This window comes from Haliotis asinina, chromosome 9, assembly GCF_037392515.1.
Source record: "Haliotis asinina isolate JCU_RB_2024 chromosome 9, JCU_Hal_asi_v2, whole genome shotgun sequence".
NCBI lineage: Eukaryota > Metazoa > Mollusca > Gastropoda > Lepetellida > Haliotidae > Haliotis > Haliotis asinina.
The window spans coordinates 7,954,923-7,970,508 of record NC_090288.1 but is presented as its reverse complement, the minus strand read 5'-3'; the positions used below and the strand labels follow the sequence as shown (position 1 = coordinate 7,970,508).

The 15,586-nt window shown below is 42.3% G+C and overlaps 2 protein-coding genes across 2 annotated transcripts in view; both read right to left on the bottom strand.

The window, feature by feature from the left end:
* The window catches only part of LOC137295711 (E3 ubiquitin-protein ligase PDZRN3-like), a 425,331-nt gene extending 417,655 nt beyond the window's left edge, over window positions 1–7,676 (bottom strand). The window contains exon 1 of the mRNA XM_067827228.1: window positions 7,466–7,676. The gene's annotated coding sequence lies outside the window, so the exon portion shown is untranslated. The remainder of the gene's footprint in view (window positions 1–7,465) is intronic.
* A 1,835-nt stretch (window positions 7,677–9,511) lies between these two features.
* LOC137296544 (uncharacterized) lies at window positions 9,512–12,474 on the bottom strand. Its single transcript, XM_067828350.1, has 4 exons — window positions 12,441–12,474; window positions 11,162–11,312; window positions 10,162–10,279; window positions 9,512–9,607 (listed from the first exon to the last, which is right to left on the bottom strand). Exons 1-4 carry the CDS (start codon window positions 12,472–12,474, stop codon window positions 9,512–9,514), a joined length of 399 nt encoding a protein of 132 aa, XP_067684451.1.
* Between the last annotated feature and the right edge of the window lie 3,112 nt (window positions 12,475–15,586).

Genomic DNA, 15,586 nt, shown 5'->3' with positions numbered 1-15,586 from the left:
TTGACATGTGCTAACCAAATGAGCAAGCCCTTCACCCTCTACCGTTAGTCGCCTCTTACGACAAGCATGTTTGCTGAAAATCAGTTCTAACCCGAACCTTCAAGGGTCTGATCCCGTCATAAAGTTGTACCATACGATAGAGTGGCCGTCAACGTCACCAAAGAAAAAGGTATTTTTCATCCACGTTTCTAAAGGTCATTTATCGCTATATCGTGCTTCAGATTTCATTTTCAAACATCCTGTCCCGCCAGCCATCGACCGCTAAGGTCTTACACCAACTACTCGAAGTTATGAAGTATTCGCTTAGGGATTACATGTAGAGCCATCTGCATCGTCTGTTCGGATGTTACCAATAAATAAGTAAATAACCCCCCCCCCCCAAAAAAAAAAAAAAACAACAAACAAACAAAAAAACAACAACAACAAAAAAACAAAAACAAAAACAAAAACAACAACGATAAAAAAAAAACAAAAACAAAAACAAAACACGTCGTGGACATCATTGTTTGGATTGTTTGGATGACCAGAAACGCAGAAAAAGGAGAGTCCACTGTTGACATGCACAGATAACGGCTATTACGCAGCTTTGTGCCTCTCATATGAACATTCGATGATGACTCTGGACACTACCCATGAAAATCTAGGTTGCAACTGATTTTCAGAAAGAGCCGATTAGCGGGAGCTAGAGGTCAGACTCGATGACTTGGCTCACACGTCATCGAAATATGCATAGAACGATGATCACGATGTTGACCCCAGGAATATCTGGACCCGATCCAATTACTTACAGACAGCCACTGATGGCTGGAATATTGCTGAGTGCGGCATACACCAACAAACCAACACCCGAAATGATCTCAGAACACTGGGGATCGAAACCGCATCAAGCTTGTCAAGTGGACGCTTTGACAACATGGCTTGGTTACCGTTCACATAACGCTTTGAAAGGTAATTCAGGTTTGATTCACGATGCTCTCGGAACCCAAATGATGCTGAATCTTTGGTCATTTAATGTTCTGGTACCACCGTGGAACACAAGTTCATCTCTGAACAAAACGTCCTGCAATATCACTGCGCGGGACACCTGAAATGTGCTTCACATATTGTACCCATGATCGGGAACGAGTCCGGGTCTCCGGCGTGACGAGCGAACGCCACCAGACCACATCTCTCGCTGAGCGGCCACGAACAAGTACTTGCTACAAATGACGTTTGTATGCAAACTGCTACCGGTCCGCCAGGACAATGCCATGTGTGGTCGTGAACCAAAAACATTGGAAAACAAGCTCCATAATGACCTTCAAAATCGATTTTCTTTTACTTTAGTTTTGTGCAGCTATACGTGTTCCGAACATGTAGCTGTGCATATCTGACACCTTAAATGGCCAAGCCTGAAAGGTTCAACCCTGATATTATGCAAACCCCGTGGGCTCTTAACCCGCCCTCTCCATAACAGTGAAGTGTAAGTAAGCGAGTTTGCTTTCACACTACTTTTAGCAATATTCCAGCAATATCACGGCAGGGGACACAAGTGAGTGGGTGAGTTTAGTTTTACGCCGCATTCAGCAAAATTCTAGCTACATGCCGGCGGTCTATACATAATCGAGTCTGGACCAGACAATCCAGTGATCAACAGCATAAGCATCGATCAGCACAACTTGGAACCGATGTCATGTGTCAACCAAGTCAACGAGCCTGACCACCCGATTCCGTTAGTCGGCAGGGGACACAAGGAACGGACTTCACATATTGTACCCATCTTGGGAATGAAACCCGGGTCTTCGGCATGACGAACAAATACTTTAGAATAGCCACTAGGCTACATCACCGCCCCTATATCAGGGTGGAAACAGGCATCGTGGGACATCATGCTGAACATTGGCGTCCGTGATTACAGTACAGACAACGACATCCTCCCCGCCGACATACAAAGAACGTTTTATTAAATTCCGTACACTATAACATACATCGATCCCCCCAGACACACGTCTAAAGCTTGGAAGGTGCGGGTTAGGGTTGTTCTTCAGGAACCAATGCTAGTCAAGGCGACTGACGGGATCAGGTGGTTAGGATGACCGGCTTGGTTGGTGCATATCTTCATGCCCAAATTGGGTAGGTCGATCCCAGCTAACACAGAATGTTTCACCACGAGGGAAGGTGGTAAATGGGTAGCGCCATTCCATAACGTTGTCAGACCTTTAGTAGATGATCATAACGGTATTTAACAACGTTAGAGCACATACATGCATACGCTATATGTTGTGTATCTTACACAACGCTATGTTTCCTCGTTTTTAAATCGTTAACGTAGATGCGACGTAAACTGTCACTGTCACATTGAAGTGTGGAATCGAGTTATTCCTAATTTCAACAGAAAACAAGACCGTCGTGTAGTATTTGTCTATCATAATACATGGTTACCATTCCATAAATATACTGACGTCACGCAGAATAATGGTTGTGACACGTACATGGGAGCCCACGCAATAACGTTGTGACAATGTACATAGGAGTCCATAGAATAACGTTGTGACAATGTACATAGGAGTCCATAGAATAACGTTGTGACACGTACATAGGAGTCCATAGAATAACGTTGTGACACGTACATAGGAGTCCACAGAATAACGTTGTGACACGCACATGGGAGTCCACAGAATAACGTTGTGACAATCTACATAGGAGTCCACAGAATAACGTTGTGACACGTACATAGGAGTCCACAGAATAACGTTGTGACACGCACATGGGAGTCCACAGAATAACGTTGTGACACGCACATGGGAGTCCACAGAATAACGTTGTGACAATGTACATAGGAGTCCACAGAATAACGTTGTGACACGCACATGGGAGTCCACAGAATAACGTTGTGACAATGTACATAGGAGTCCATAGAATAACGTTGTGACACGTAAATAGGAGTCCACAGAATAACGTTGTGACACGTACATAGGAGTCCATAGAATAACGTTGTGACACGCACATGGGAGTCCACAGAATAACGTTGTGACAATGTACATAGGAGTCCACAGAATAACGTTGTGACAATGTACATAGGAGTCCATAGAATAACGTTGTGACAATGCACATAGGAGTCCACAGAAAAACGTTGTGACACGCACATGGGAGTCCACAGAATAACGTTGTGACAATGTACATAGGAGTCCATAGAATAACGTTGTGACAATAAACATGGGAGTCCACAGAATAACGTTGTGACAATGTACATAGGAGTCCACAGAATAATGTTGTGACACGCACATGGGAGTCCACAGAATAACGTTGTGACAATGTACATGGGAGTCCACAGAATGACGTTGTGACACGTACATGGGAGTCCACAGAATAACGTTGTGACACGCACATGGGAGTTCACAGAATAAGGTTGTGACAATGTACATAGGAGTCCACAGAATAACGTTGTGACACGCACATGGGAGTCCACAGAATAACGTTGTGACAATGTACATAGGAGTCCACAGAATAATGTTGTGACACGCACATGGGAGTCCACAGAATAACGTTGTGACAATGTACATAGGAGTCCACAGGATAACGTTGTGACGCACATGGGAGTCCACAGAATAACGTTGTGACACGTACATGGGAGTCCACAGAATAACGTTGTGACACGTACATGGGAGTCCACAGAATAACGTTGTGACACGTACATAGGAGTCCACAGGATAACGTTGTGACGCACATGGGAGTCCACAGAATAACGTTGTACGGACGAAAGCATATCATTGTGACAACGCGAAATTGTTAGCTGGAGTGCTCTTCAAGTCAGTCGTTAGACTTATCGCGTCTCCATTATTTTCACATGCTTATTCCCGAATGACACATTTCATAAACAAATAAGCAAACAAGCAAATCGTTATTGTCATTTGTCATTCGTTACATGATATGCACCATATTAGATAGGGTCACTTGCATGGCAAGAAACATCCACATTGATTCACTGGTTATACGTGTACTACAAGAAGACATGAATACATGAAGACACAGGTTTGTACCCACAGGGAAAAGACTACACAGTGCATCTTGGTTGTGGCGTTTGATGGTGTGAGATGAGTTGGTTTGAGGTGAGATGGTTTGAGGAGAGGGGAGGTTGTAGCTGAGGTGGTTTGAGGTGAGGTGAGGCTGTGTGAGGTGGGGTGTTGCGAGGTGGTTTGAGGTGAGGTGATGTTGTGTGAGGTGGGGTGTTGTGAGGTGAGATGGGGTGTACTATGTTGTGAAATCAGGTTAGATGGTGTAATGCGAGGTGGTGTGGGGTGAGGTGATGTGTACCACGTTGTGATATAGGGTGAAGTGGCGTGTGGAATTGTGGTGTGAGGTGTGGTGTGAGAGGAGGTGAGGTGATGTGGTGTAAGGTGAGGTGGTATTTACCACGTTGTGACATGAGGTGAGATGAGGTGGTATAAGGTGAGGTGGTGTGTACCACGTTGTGAAATGAGGCGATGGTGTGAAGGTATGTGGGGTAGGTGCGTCGGGTGAGGTAAGGTGGTGCAGGGTGAAGTGAGGTGAGGTGAGGTGAGGTGAGGTGAGGTGAGGTACTGTGAGCTGAGATAACATGTCGGTTAGACAAAATGTTGTTTACCATAGCATACAACATTATTGCCATCATATACGCATTATTGACGAACGCCAACATCCACTGGACAAAAGGGTTAAATCTCATTCCCAACAAAACTCCACTGAGAAATGGTGATTATCTCCTTTTATATGTATAAGCAGTGAAATTCCGTGAAAATCCGGATTAGAATTGATCTTCAACAACCCATGCTTGTGACAAGAGGCGACTAGCGGGATCAAGTGGTCAGGCTCGCAGACTTAGTAATCGGTTCCTAATTCCTTAGATCGATGCAAATGCTACTGACAACTGGACTGGTCCAGGCTTGACTGTTTACTGCGGATTGCGGCGTAACCTAAAGTCACCCATTCACTCAGAAAGTCATCAAATTCTGGAATCGTATTGACAGCTGAGTGAGTGAGTTTGCTTTTCCGCCGCCTTCAGCAATAATCCAGCAATATCACGGCAGGGGACACCAGAAAATGGCTTCACACATGGCATTCACGTAGGTTTTTGACGTGACAAGCGAACGCCTTAACCACTAGGCTACCCATTGTCCCGGTAATGTTTTTAACCAAATACTCTTCATAAGTTCTCGAGTATACTTCTACAGACTTCAGAAGTCAGCAAAGTGTAAAACCTAACTCGACCAAGGCACGGCAACGAGGTTTCACTGGTGGTAGTGAACGAAAAGACCTTGGCAGTTAAGTCCGACAACTGGCAGGCAGGCCAGCAGTGAACGTGGAAATTCTCACATTTCTGAAACAGCATGCTCACACCACCTCTATGAGAAGCATAGATACCAAAAGGAAACGAAGGTACATGGCATGGTAGGTTTACAGTGCAAGGGAGGTAACTCTAGCGACGGTAAGAACAAAAGAGAAATCGCAATATATCCATGGGGGAAAAACATGTTCATAAAAGCATTCCACTCTCAGAGACGAAAATCAAGGGCGGTAAGGCACCGCAAAAACAGTCAAGAGGCAGCCTGTGTTTGAAAGGCGATGTTCACACCCAAAAATTCGCAGTACGGTCACAAGAGGTGTTATATTACCTAGGATCTATACTTTAAGGTGACACAATAACCTGTCGCAAAAATATGAAATCAAACTTAAACAGTAATGAAGTGAAGATAAATGTCAACACAAACACAACACGACTTCAAAACACGACCTCAAACCAATTTCTCTTGATATCTTGAAGAGTAGCTATTCAAACACAAACAGTTTCAATACTCACTTTGGCCTTGACATGAATGTCATAGTGTTTGAAATATGCAAAAATAATATTAAGGAAATTTCTTTGATCTTGAACTCCGGTCCCCATTGTGAAAGATAACCACGACCCATGACTCAAGAAAAGTCCCAATGGATTTTTGTAAACGGCGTCTTCTAATGATTTTATGAGAGCTTCATTGGTATCTCCACACCCAGTTTTTTTCCGATGGGTTCAGACACAGAATGCCAACAAATTCATTCCAGTCGTCAAGTACATGCATATACGTGACTGTGCGATTCTGACAAAATTAATATCTCAGAGAGTATACCTTACAGGTGTAGGTACGTACATACAGGCGTACCCACACGCATAATGTGTCTGTGTGAGTGAGAGACACGTGTTTTCGTGTTAGCCCGAAAATGTTAGAAAACACTACATATAGATAGTTTTGACGGGATGCCCAACCCTTTTAGCAACAGTTATGTGAGGGTCCGGCAATATGAACGGTCGGGCTGGAGTCGTTGTTTGGTCATATCAAAGAGAAGAAATTGTTGTGTTGTAGCTGCCTGCCAGCAGTGATGATAATTTGAAGGTTTTACGTGCGCTTACCAGAAGGCAAAGTGTACTGGAGGTCAGTTTAAGTCACGTGATTTGGTGGTCAACAGATTGTTACACCACGAACTGACTGACTAAAGAGAGGAACTCCAAGACTGTTTACGCCGGTTTAAGATAGCTAGTTAGCACCGATCTGTAGCTTCACTGGTTTGACATGTTAAATGACTTGTTACGGTTTTTAACAATATATTATTTACATAGCAGCATAGCTGAAAGAGAAAAGAACACTCAGATATTGCAAACCAATCGTCACCGTGTTCTGTAATCTGATTGGTTGAAAAACAGGATCACATAGTATTCGATTCGATCGCGTGGAAATATCGCACGTAAATTCACAAATGAGCAGCTCCAGATGCTACCATGGGAACCAACTGAAACGGCAAGCTGATGTCAATTCACTGCTGTACCCGAATTGCGTACTGACAGTGAAACCCATGAGAGCATTTAGGTTTACTTTTGGGTTTAAAATAGGAGAAGACAAGTGTTCGCCATTTTCCGGGTGTTATTGAGTATTTGAAGCACGAGAATATTTCATTTGAAACCAGCAGCTGACGCCGCCGGTTCCAAGTCATATGTTCCCGTGCTTAAAATACACAAGAACACTCGGAAATTAGACACACATGATGTTTATTTCCTAAACTGACAACTTTAGCGTAACGATTGAGCATATGAGTGTGGTCACAAACGTGGGAACGTGATCGGTGTGACTTGGGATTCAAACCAGCATGTGTTCCCCGTGTGAATATGGGATGAGTGAGTATAGTTTTATGCCGCTTTTAGCAATATTCCAGCAATATCACGGTGAGGGATACCAAATGCAAGCTTAGGATTCTACCTATGTGGGAAAAAGAACCCGGTCTAGAACACTTTTATTACAAAGCTACCCCATCCCCTCTGTGCTCATAGGAGGCAACAGTGCAGAGAGAATTGCGGCACCTCAGACAACACCGTCCCCCTGTTTGATTGGTGTTTAATAAAAGGCACTGTGTGAGTGCTATAGTCACACGGTGAATTATTTTCTAAATCATAATTCATAAAAAACTTAATTTCACTCACCTTTTCTCTGAGTCTTTCAGTGCATCCAAGATGTTATATCTCTGACAGTTCCAAAATGACGAACGAGCCAAAAGCAGCTTTCGATATCATTTAACCATTATGTGTCTCAACCTGTCGACAATACACGTCAACAGCATGTGGAACACCTGCAGGTCGTGCTGCACGCAATTACCGGCACCCTGCTAACTACGATGAATACTGAACCCAAGGTAATAGCAGTATAACGTGAGTGAGTGAGTGAGTGAGTGAGTGATTGATTGATTGAGTGATTGATTGATTGATTGATTGAGTGAGTGAGTGAGTGAGTGAGTGAGTGAGTGAGTGAGTGAGTGAGTGAGTGAACATTTGACGTGACATAGATACACAATAAATGCAAGTAGTTAAAGAACCGGTCATCGACTGTAAAATAACTAGAGTATCACAAAATCAGTTAAAAACTAGCTAGTATTTAAAACAGAAAATGTTAGACAATACCATGTAAACATAGGCTATTGATCACCAACAACTGAAGGTAGATCACCATACTAGGTGCCATGGGGACTTGCAGTACCTTTGCTACCTGCATGTATCCTAGCTGGATTTACACCATCCCTTCAGCTGCGATTGTATGGAAGTTTAGTCACAAACAAAAATGACTATAATACCACAACTAAAAAGGTGGAAGTGTACAGGTGACTTTGAAAGTTTTGGGACTTACGTGCCCTCTCTGGATTACAATGATTTAACGGTACTTCAACCTCCCTTGAGGATACCGCCACTTACAATCTAATTTAAACGTCCAATTATATGTTGTTGAATAATTTAGTACCGCACAGAAAGTAGGGTATATTCTTAGAGGCGAAATTACAGGGGCGTACACAAATATCTACCTATGAAGTAGGCGAATTATCATTTTAATAATTTCAAAAGAGATCAATGTTAGGAACACACAAGAACAGTCACATGACCTGGAACAGGATAGCGATTCAGACTCAGTTTAGCAGATACAGACGTTGACGCATTCGTCACGAATATGATGAACGTTTACATGTCGTAGGTATGTTGCAGGTTGGCGAAAGTTAGAATAATGTTACCCAGACTCTGCATGTTTCCCAATTCTTCAGCCAATTTCTAGTGTCCCCGTGATGTTGATGGAATATTGGTGAAATCAGCGTCAAACTGAACTCCCTCATTCATCACAAAGACTGGGTTCCGTCTTTTAGTATTATATGGTAATACTTGGTATTATATCAATCAATATATATGCTACATATGTAAACTTAATCAGCGCAAAGAGCACATAACAGGTGTAACCAGTGAGCCATATACATTGAGAATCATGGTACGACCTCTTCAAACAGGGGCAGTCTGTGACGTCTTAGTTGACGACTGTGTAAACCTCGACACAAAATAAAAGTGAGTGAGTGAGGTTAGTTTTACCCAGCACTCAGCAATATTCCAGCTATATGGCGGCGGTCTGTAAATAATCGAGTCTGGACCAGACAATCCAGTGATCAACAACATGAGCATCGATCTGCGCAATTGGGAACCGATGACATGTGTCAACCAAGTCAGCGAGCCTGACCACCCAATCCCGTTAGTCGCCTCTTACGACAAGCTGAGTCGCCTTCTGTGGCAAGCATGGGTTGCTGAAGGCCTATTCTACCCCGGGACCTTCACGGGTCCACACAAAATAGAAATTTGGATCGGCTAAAAGTAGGTCGTTTGGCGTGTGGTCCTCCGCATAGAGCTCAGGTCGCAAATCAGCTAAAGTTAACCAACGTTAGTCGCAAACAGCCCTTGGATAGGTGTTGGGGTGCTTGACTCATAAGAGTTTCTAGAACTTCACTCCAGTCCCACAACGAAGCGCAAGTGACACACCTGGTCTCATCTTTGGCGAGTGAGTTAGTTCATGAACTGTCCCTGTTCACCCAGGTGGGAATGGGTACCACGTAGGATATATAGGTCATTCAAACAAATGTTTATAAACAACAACACATCAGTGTAAGGTGAACTGTTTTATACCATGATTACGAAACGGGGTGTGGGTGGCGGTGTATAGCTCATTTAGTACCCATGGCCTGTTTCTTGATGAAAGTCTAGCAGAGTGAACTCCGGGGTCTGCCAGTGAACGAAAAGAACCTCCACCCCGTACTTCCAGATCTGCAGACAAAACAAAAGCTGGCGTATGAAATTCGATCCGCGAAGATTTTGGTCAGAATTGGTCTCTCAGCAAATGGCCTTCTTGTCTAAGGTGGTGACTAACGGGATGGTCAGGTTGACTTGACATATAGTCACCGCCATATACTACTGCGGCCTCAAACAGCTAATAAAGAAAGAATCGTCATCAATATGAAGCCGTTGGTACTAAAGATAAGTGTTACCAATAGTAATTTTGACAAGCGTGCAGAGATTGGAGAGTGAGATTTTTCACAACCTTAGCATTGCCAATATTCTGGCAATATCCAGAATGGGTTTTTCACTTTCAATAGGAGGCGAACACTGGGCTTCAGCGTCAACAGTAGAGACTGTATCAACGCATCGCAGATCGTGGTCACGAGACTAAGGGAGGTAACTCTCATTTAACGTTAATGTTGTGAGGGCTGGTGTGCTCTCTTTTCAAGGTTAATCCCCTTACAAATAAGAGGAATGAGCATGTGTTCGGTATGCCTTAAACAGTTCCATAATGCACGATAAAGTCGTTCAGAAAGTATTACCATTGCTCCTTCGGGGACTGGGCAGTCGAATGGCGTGGCGTTGTGGTTGAGGGGGGTATTCTGGCAGACAGATTCCCCCATGGTCAGGTCCATACGGAATATTTCCCCAGTGACCACCGGAAAACAAGAAGATGGTCATTACACGTCCATGTCACACATAAACACAATAAGTTAATCGTAATTTGTCAAATTCTTTCCTTCATGAGTGAATGAGTGTGGTTTTACGCCGCTTTAGCAATAGTCCAGCACTATCACGGCGGGGGACACTAAAAATGAGCGTCACACATTGCACCCACGAGCCGATTCGAACCCGGATCTTCGGTTTGAGCGAATGCTTAACCAACCATTAGGCTACCCCCATCCCATCCTGAATGAACATGCGATTAAATTTTGCGTCCACTAAGACGATTATATTGTAATATGTTCAAGATAACACGGATGTACATGTTGCACGTTAAAGCTGAATCATACCAATTAGCCTTACACTCCCACTGCCATATAGCTGGAATATCGCTGACTGTGGTGTAAACCAAACTTACCCGATCACACCGCACACACTGAATAGACTGTACGTCGTCTCAGTGCGTTAATGTTAGATCGATAAAGGTAAAACAAACCAGATTTCGTAACTACAGATTAGTTGAACTGACAATCCAAGCAGCAATATTTTCCGTTTAACATCAGAAAACAACAAACCAGATTAAAATGAGGTTTAACTGTGCTGTCATAATTCTTCCAGTGTTTCAGCAACACACGCAGTTTAACGTGAGACTGGAAACCTACGAGAAGAGTTTTGTTCTGATAAGACACCCAAGATAATTCAGGACGACTTCAAACAGCGATCACAGAATTCTGACAAGTCTTTGGGACGCAGACCTACTTTCGCCTTGTGTTCATACGAAATCTATCCAATTTGTTTGTAGGTTAGGGTGTTGAGGACGTTTGGGTGTTGAGGGGTTTACAAGGCCGGGGACTGAAGGGGCCATGCATAGTCTGTACCTGTGTGGTGGCATTGCCGGCGTGAAGAAGAGTGAACCAGTCTTCAGAGTTGCTCTGATCGTTGATTTCATTGCAGGCAAAGTTGGCTGCATCGAAGACAGGACCTGTCACATTCACAGGCTTTGGTCGTCCACCCTGACACGATACCGAGGCTGTGAGAGAAGGAAGAAGGAAGCACGATAACTTCTAGATAATAGCAGTCAACTGAACAAATTATGAACACATTAATAGTGAGTGAGTGAGTTTGTATTTAAAGTCACATAGGCAGTATTTCAGTCATATCGTGACTAATAAATCGGTAAATATATGGATGAATTAAAAAGCAAAATTATATATTATACTCACCAAGCTGCAAAAGACAGTAAACCAACCTGATTATCATAGAAACAAGTGTAAAACAAGTAATCACATCTAAATATCCTAATCATAAATGACAATTGAATATGACAACAGGCTATAGACTGTCAGCAACTGAAGGTAGATCGCCATACTAGGGACAATGGGACTTACAGGGCATTTGCTTCCTGCTATCCTAGCTGGATTTACACCATCCCTTCAACTATTAGGAATTACAGATAATCTTGCCTTAAATTAGAAAAGACCCATATTCTACGATTAAACTAGTGGTAAGTTTTAGTTTGCCTTGAATGTTTTGGGACTGACGTACCCTCTCATGGGGATAATTGTACAGTACTTAAGCACCACTGAGGACGCAGCCACTACCAATTACTAATTTAGACTGAACACAATAATAAAAGAGGAAAATAGCCCGTCAGAAAAAAGGAACTAAACGTAGATCGCCCTACTACGGAAATTGGGGACTAAAGTAATACAGAGGTGGCGCCGGGTATTTGCATATAGTTTTCAAGGAGTGTTTCACTGTTCAGATGACGTACAGTTGTATAACTGTGTACACGAATACAAGCATGCATGCAGTAGGTCAATGTCATTTGTCTATGTAACTCTAACTGTCTGTGTCAACCTGTCTGTGTTGAACTTTGCCTTTGCAAATGCACGTTTGCCGTTTGTTGCACCCAGCAGTATTCCAGGTATACAGCGAAATATCTGTAAATAATCGAGTTTGAACTAGACAATATAGTGATTAATATCATGAATACCTTTCTACGCAATTTGGATACGACGAAATGTGTCAACCAAGTCAGCGAGCCTAACCACAAACATGAGTTGCAGAAGATCCATTCTAACTCGGATGTTCACGGCTAAAATGTACTTTAAATGATATAGATCCATCTTATCACATTTACTTTAAGAGTACTCACCAACAAAGAGAAACAAAAACACTATTGCCAGCATGTTCCTTGAATGTTCACTATTACATTCCGAGGTAACTGATAAGGTTATATAAGTCAGCGTGTCTCTGACATCATGTTGAGATAGTGGTCCGCGTCCTTGACCTGCTTCGGTGCTGATTTACTTTGAGTGAAATATGAAAGACAATACTTTGTACATAGAGGATACTAAACGACCTTCCGTGTAATACCATTTTTATTAAAAGAGTTAATGATTTGGTATCAGACGAGTGAAAGCGAAAGTGAAAATATTACACTGCAGTATCTTCAACGGACGAGTAATAAAAAGGGGTTTTACATTGCCAGAAACTAATAGTAGATCACTAGACTATGGACCATGGAGGCTTCCAGTATATTTGCTACCTGTGAGGTGGATTTACACTCGGCTGCTGGCAATTGTTCTTTAGGTTTGGGGGGCATTAACAGATATTCGATATTCAATGAATAAAAGTGTGGTAGAGCTATATTGAAGTATTTTTTGAAACTAATGTAACCTCCCAGGAGGACACTAATTGTGCAATACTTAAGCCAATCAGTATCTTACTCCAGGTACTAAATGACAATCTACAGTTATGAAAAGACCGTTAACTGTTTTGACATTGTAATGTTTATAACATATGTGATACAAAACGCAGCAGCTACATAAAAGGCTGGAAGTATCTTCGTAGATGAAAAACATCTCATCTCAACTGCGTAGCTCGATCATGATGTCAAATTATCACATATTTTATTGACGCTTCTTTTTCCAGCAGAACTTTTGATACCAAATGCAGTGAACACCGCGAAAGGTCTGGCACTGAAGGGGCGACATCACATTCTTTATTATCAGTATGACAAGAACAATGATGCCCCTACCGTTGCACGTGTTCCTGGTGGCCTCGTTGGTTTGTCGTAGCTTAAAGGATTTCAACACCTAACATCGACAAATCTTGTGTCGGGACAGCGGGGTGGCTGGGCACACTGGGAGGCTTGTGAGGATGTCGTTGACGGTAGACAAAATCCTTGATGCTACATTACCAACAACACCGGTCATTTATTCTTCGCTTCAGAATTCTGTAAGTGTGCCTATTCACGCAGAAGTATCTTCCATTTCGAGATGTCGGGAGAAACTTGTAATGTACGTTTGCCGTGAAGAAAGTACTGCATGAATGTCTTCATTTCGCCAGAACGATATCGTACTCTTTCTTGACACTGATTAAACGTTTCAGTAAATTTACTCACCCAGCAGTGTCTACTTATCGGAGTGAACATATTTTTTATGAGCGAACGCGCTTACCTATCATAGTCATATGTTTATGAACTGAGCTCATGAAAGCTAATTAATAACAATTCCGGACAACGCAGCTCACACTTTAACACTTCCCTACCAGTTAATCTTTTACAGAAACAACAGGCGTTCCCGGAAAGGGTGCGTGTGTCCTGCCGAACTGGTTGCAGCGGCACTTCACAAAATTTGTCTAAAACTGAAATAATACTCCTCACATAACGTTAAGCAAAACAGTTGTTTTTAGCTCTTATTACGTTTTCATTTATTGACATTGCAAATTCTGGAATGATGCAACAGAAAGGTCAAACACATGTACACACGATTAATAACATGAAAATGAAATGGTATTGAGCAATAATGGACTTATAAATCATAAAAAACATGTACCCGTGAAACAGTCGCGCAAAATTGTGCTGCATTGGAGTATCAGAATGTTAACATCAAAGTTCAAGTCAGTTTTGGACCGTGAAACAGTTTTCAGGAACTAGTATTACCGCCATGAGCACTAATGCAAGCTTCTACGCGTCTTTGCATTGACAAAACGACCCTTTTAATTTGCTGTTGTGGAATGTTCTACCATTCTCTATGTAACGCCTGGTCAAGGTCACCCAGAGGATGGGGGTGAACATGGAGACCGTAAATACTACTTCTAATAATTTCCCAAACATGTTCCATGAGATTAAGATCAAGTGACCTTGCATGCCAGTCCATGTGTATAATGTTGTTGATCTAAACAGCATCATTAACAACATGACATGATTATCCATGGACATTCATTATCATCTACAAAAATGAAGTTAGGACCCGCCTGTTGTACCAGGGTAATGGTAACAGACAGGTTTACACCGATCAGGGTGCAAGTGTGAAGAGTGGAGCACATTTTGTGCCATACATTTTGCATGTTGTTCCTGAGGGTGGTTGTGTGCTGGTGATGTTGTCAGTGTTCAAATAGGACAAATTGTTGTGGGTAACGACTTCTTTATTGCGTGATTGCGACGTTTTGGTACAGATTCTTGTACCGTTGTCAAGCAGAATGCTCATCACTCAAAACTTTAAACATTGTGACCCAAATAATAATTATTACTTAATAATATAATTTACTGAAAATACACTCTCGTAACATGTGTGTTTGATTGAAATCGCCGTTTGAATTAGAACGTCAATATCTTCGGGTTTTCTTCCATTGTCCGGTTATATGAGGGCGGTGTGTACATAAAGGAGTCCTGGCCAGTCAGTCCAGAGATTAACATCATGAGCATCGATCTACACAATAGGGATATGATATCATGTGTCAGCGAGTAATGACCCTATCCGCTGTAAATGTGTGTATCTAGTACAAGAACAAACCCTTTAAACGCCAGTAAAGATACTCATCATATCCTGAACAGAAAATGCTATTTCCACAGAAAACCGCATGCTCCAGCGTAATGCATATACACAGACACGAGATCATTTACACCAGCATCTGTCATAACTTTCTCGTTCCAATGATTTACTCAATAGTCTTTTGCTTATCCTTATAACATATCAAATGGGTTGTACTTGGCTAGCCTCATCAATAGATTAATGCGTTATTTAAATGTTTCGCGACTTAAAGCATGTTAATATTCATATTTTTGTTACAGGTATTGTCTTTTGTCGTTTCAGAGTGCTCATTAAAATCGATACCCAAGAAGTCATACATTTGTTCATGTATCATATTTGAATGAATTTGCTAATGAACGGTGCTATCGCAGAATACACAAAGTATGTATATATTCACACAAACCGTGAGCATTTTTAATAATATTTTTCTCGATGCCCTTGTTTGGGTACCTCCTGAACTCTTGGCGCAGATCAGGTTCTCCAC

What these genes read in the sequence shown, in the direction of transcription:
- LOC137296544 (XM_067828350.1), bottom strand. Translation starts at nt 12,474, where the DNA reads ATGCTGGCAATAGTGTTTTTGTTTCTCTTTGTTG. An exon ending in GTTTTTGTTTCTCTTTGTTG is followed by an intron (nt 11,313 to 12,440) that starts GTGAGTACTCTT and finishes CTTCTCTCACAG; the next exon opens with CCTCGGTATCGTGTCAGGGT. An exon ending in GCCGGCAATGCCACCACACA is followed by an intron (nt 10,280 to 11,161) that starts GGTACAGACTAT and finishes TTCTTGTTTTCC; the next exon opens with GGTGGTCACTGGGGAAATAT.